We start from the raw sequence: 3,915 nt of genomic DNA on the forward strand, positions 1-3,915 counted from the left end.
GGGGTTGATGGCTTTTGCAGGTGAGGATGGTTGGGGTTGATGGCTTTTGCAGGTGAGGATGGTTGGGGTTGATGGCTTTTGCAGGTGAGGATGGTTGGGGTTGATGGGGTTCTGCAGATGAGGGGTGTCAGGATTGAAGGGTCCCTGCAGGTGGAGGGCGTTTCTGGGGTTCTGCAGGGAAGGGGGGCTCGGGGTTTACACGGTTCTGCAGCTGAGGGCTGTCAGGGTTTGGAGGATTCTGCATCTGAGGAGGGTTGGGGGTTATGGGGCTCTGCAGGGGAGGGATGAGGGGTTTTGCAAAATGCCCTAGAGCTATAAAGAATTGATCTGTATTCATTCATTCATTCATTAAAAACCCCATAGAATTATAGAATATCCTGAGTTGGAAGGGACACACGAGGACCATTGAGTCCAACTCGGTGGATATCCTTAAAAAAAAAAAAATAAAAATGTTAAGCTAAAACTAGAGAAAGCACAGAGAGGCTAAAACCCAAATGAAATGATACACCAATTTCCTGTGTGCTTTAGCACTTGGATACCAGAAAATTGGACTCTTTATGGTAAATAGCAGTGAAGTAAAAGGGTGTTGATACAGGAGTGGGAAAACCCTGCCAGGGAAGGCATTAAATGTTGCCTTTTTGGCTGAGGGTGGAGTGGGAGCTGTCCTTTTTTTTAATTATTTTTCTATCTGCTAGAGCAAGATTAAATTAATAAGATTGGAGAAATCCGTTGTAATTATTGGTAGGTTTGGGAGAATTGAGAATTTTATGCTGTTGCATCCAACAGGATACAATCAACAAATTAGAGAACGAGCTGAGAACCACGAAGAGTGAAATGGCTCGGTACCTGAAGGAGTATCAGGATCTGCTCAACGTGAAAATGGCCCTGGACATCGAAATTGCAGCTTACAGGTCTGTGGAAGTCAGAACTCGGAGCAGATTCCCCTTCTCTTCCAGACAATTCGTGTTACTTGTCATTCCTCCAGCAGAAATTTCCATAGATGGGTGTCAGAGTTTAATCAGGTCCTCTTTGGTGTTGTGTCCTTGGGAGAAACTGTGATTTATTTTGGGTTTTTTTTGAGGTGAAATACTTCTTTAAAGCAAAATTTTTAAAGAGCTTTAGTTTTTACCTTGGCAACACACGATCTCAGTTCTCCGTCTTTACACATCAAAATACCTGTTCTGGGCTTAGTGAAGAGACTTTTGTGCCAGTGCAGCTTCCTGGTTTTTAGAACGGGAGATCCCTCCAATGCTCTCGAAGAACAGGCTTTCTTTCCAGCCTGCAAATCTGCAAAGTAAAATATCTGGCAGCAGAACTGCTGCTAAGTGGCTTGTGAGGTGTTCTGTCCCCGATGCTGGGAGGCAGCTCAGATGCTGAAGCAGATTTTCTGGGAATGCCACAAGGGGGAATACTGAGAAAGCCGCTAGACGAGGGTTAGAGCTGCTAAACCTCAAATGGTCGGGTCTGCCTCGCTCTGTGAAACCCTGCAGGCTGCCAGAATACTCCTCTGACTTCCCCTCCCTGATTCTAGAGGCTTTTTCCTGTCTTTTCTAACAAGGAGAAGTATAAATTCACCCAAGATAGGCATCTCTGGAACAAATCATTCCAAGAAGGCAGAGTAGCATTGCCTCATGTTATTAATTAGGGGCTAATTTTGCTCTCAGAGCATCCCAGTTTCTTGCTCTGTGGCTGGTTCTGCTGCAGAATAACCAAGCCCTTTGTTTTTTGTTTTTTTTTTTTCCCTGCCAGGAAACTTCTGGAAGGGGAAGAGACCAGGCTCAGCTTCACCAGCGTTGGCAGCATCACCAGTGGCTACACCCAGAGTGCCCCCAGCTTTGGCAGATCTGCCTACTCGGGGCTCCAGTCCAGCTCCTACCTGATGACAACCCGCTCCTTCCCCACCTACTACTCCAGCCACGTGCAGGAGGAGCAGATCGAGATCGAGGAGACCATCGAGGCCGCCAAGGCAGGAGAGGCCAAGGCAGCTCCTGCAGAGGAGGGGGAGGAGGAAGAGAAGGAGGAAGGCGAGGAAGAAGCGGGAGAAGAGGCTGAAGAAGAGGAGGAAGGTACTTCCAGCTCCTTTCCAGTCCCTTTCTGTTGTCTTTCAGTCCCTTTCTGTTGTCTTTCAGTCCCTTTCTGTTGTCTTTCAGTCCCTTTCTGTTGTCTTTCAGTCCCTTTCTGTTGTCTTTCAGGTCCCTTTCCTTCCTGCCTTCCAGGTCCCTTTCCTTCCTGCCTTCCAGGTCCCTTTCTTTCCTGCCTTCCAGGTCCCTTTCTTTCCTGCCTTCCAGGTCCCTTTCTTTCCTGCCTTCCAGGTCCCTTTCTTTCCTTCCTCACCCTGCCCATGTGGGATAAAACTCAGAAATCCCAATTATTAATGATTAAACCTCTCCCTTTTCCCACTCGTGGCAGGATTAACCATTTAAGCAGCAAAATCTGCCTGTTGAGTGCCAAGATAAGGTGAAATGTCCAGTGTCAGGCAGGTGATAGGTTTCCAAAAAGCAGAATTATAACATTCAGGTGGCAGCAAAGCAGCACTCAGCTATCAGACACCCTCAAAAAGGAGGAACAAGGACATCCTGAGCTAAATCTGAATTCCCAGAGAGCAGCCTGGAATAATGGGAACGTCAGCTGGTGTCTGTGGATGGAATTAGTGGGGTCAGGGGGTGGCAGTGTTTCATATCTGAAATGCACTGGTTGCCACTGAGCTGTTTGAGGCATTTATTAGCATAAAGATGAATTCTAATGATTAATTACAACTAAAGAGCAACAAGATTTGCTCCTTGAACCCAAGTTTCTGAATAAAGCTTTAAGCAGTGAGTCCAGAGTCGATATTTTTTTGAGGCCATGATGTTTTATGAAGTGTTTCACTCCTCCTGAAGTGCAGGGTGAGCTGGTTGTGCAGTTTTGTTATAGTTGGCTGCCAAAATGTGTGGTGTAGAGGGTGTGCAGGTCCCCTGGCTCCTGTTAAATTGGGATTGGTACATTCAGGTGAAATATCTTTTTTTTGCCTTTTAAAGGTGCAAAGGAAGAATCTGAAGAAGCCAAAGAGGGTGAGGAGGAGGAAGGAGAAGGGGAAGAAACAGCAGCTGAAGAAGGGGAGGAGTCTCAGGAAACTGCTGAGGAGGAGAAGGAAGAGAAGGAAGAGAAAGAAGCAGCAGGAAAGGAGGAGAGTGAAGTGAAGAAGAAGGCTTGATTTTTTTTAAAGGCAGCTTTGCTTTCCATCAGGCCAAGAGAATAAACGATTGACTGAGCTAAAATTGCAGTCCCACATATTTATTTCAGTGACCACTGGGGTTTAAAGTTCCTGATTCTGATGTTTCTCTCTGAGTTTTGCTTGCAGAGCCCCCACTGGCTTGTTCCCCGAGTGCTGCATGGTCCATGGTCTCCACGGGTTGACTTCAGGGCTTCTGTCTTTTTTCCTGGGGTGATCCAGGACTTTAACCTTTCAAAATATGAGGGGGGAGGAGGGAAGAGGAAAAAAAAACAACAACAACAAAAAAAAAAAAGTCCTGGGAAGGAAAGTTACCTTTAACTTGCATTTAAAAGTAATTATGGAAACTGTGGGTGGGTGAAAATAATGGAGGCTTCAATAAGTGCAATAAAGCTAAGTCAATAAAGAAATGCTTACATGGAGTGCTGGTGTGTGTGTGTCTTGTGTCACTGTTGCTCTTCAAAGGTTGATAAAGGGGTGTAAAACATTTATTTGAAGTCTGTGGGACAGGATCAGGGGGTGCTTTTTAAATGTATGCCCTGATTTTTGTGGTATCTATTTATTTTCATTGGTTCCCCTCGATGGTTTTGTCCAGAGAGAAAGGAAATCTGGTTTTTATATACAAATTTTTGTGGTGTTCTAAAGGCATCTCCCTTTTCAGTGTTGAAAGAGCCGTAAAGAAGATAATGATGGATGAAGTAAGC

At 45.5% G+C, this 3,915-nt stretch overlaps 1 protein-coding gene across 1 annotated transcript in view; it reads left to right on the plus strand.

Annotated features, from left to right (window-relative positions):
- NEFL (neurofilament, light polypeptide) overlaps positions 1-3,633 on the plus strand; it is a 5,799-nt gene extending 2,166 nt beyond the window's left edge. The window contains exons 2-4 of the mRNA XM_017827342.1: positions 787-911; positions 1,750-2,066; positions 3,018-3,633. Coding sequence (XP_017682831.1) covers positions 787-911; positions 1,750-2,066; positions 3,018-3,193 — 618 coding nt within the window. The 3' untranslated portion in view covers positions 3,194-3,633. The remainder of the gene's footprint in view (positions 1-786; positions 912-1,749; positions 2,067-3,017) is intronic.
- Positions 3,634-3,915: the final 282 nt, after the last annotated feature.

This window comes from Lepidothrix coronata, unplaced genomic scaffold (genome assembly GCF_001604755.1).
Source record: "Lepidothrix coronata isolate B3197 unplaced genomic scaffold, Lepidothrix_coronata-1.0 Scaffold137, whole genome shotgun sequence".
NCBI classification, from domain to species: domain Eukaryota; kingdom Metazoa; phylum Chordata; class Aves; order Passeriformes; family Pipridae; genus Lepidothrix; species Lepidothrix coronata.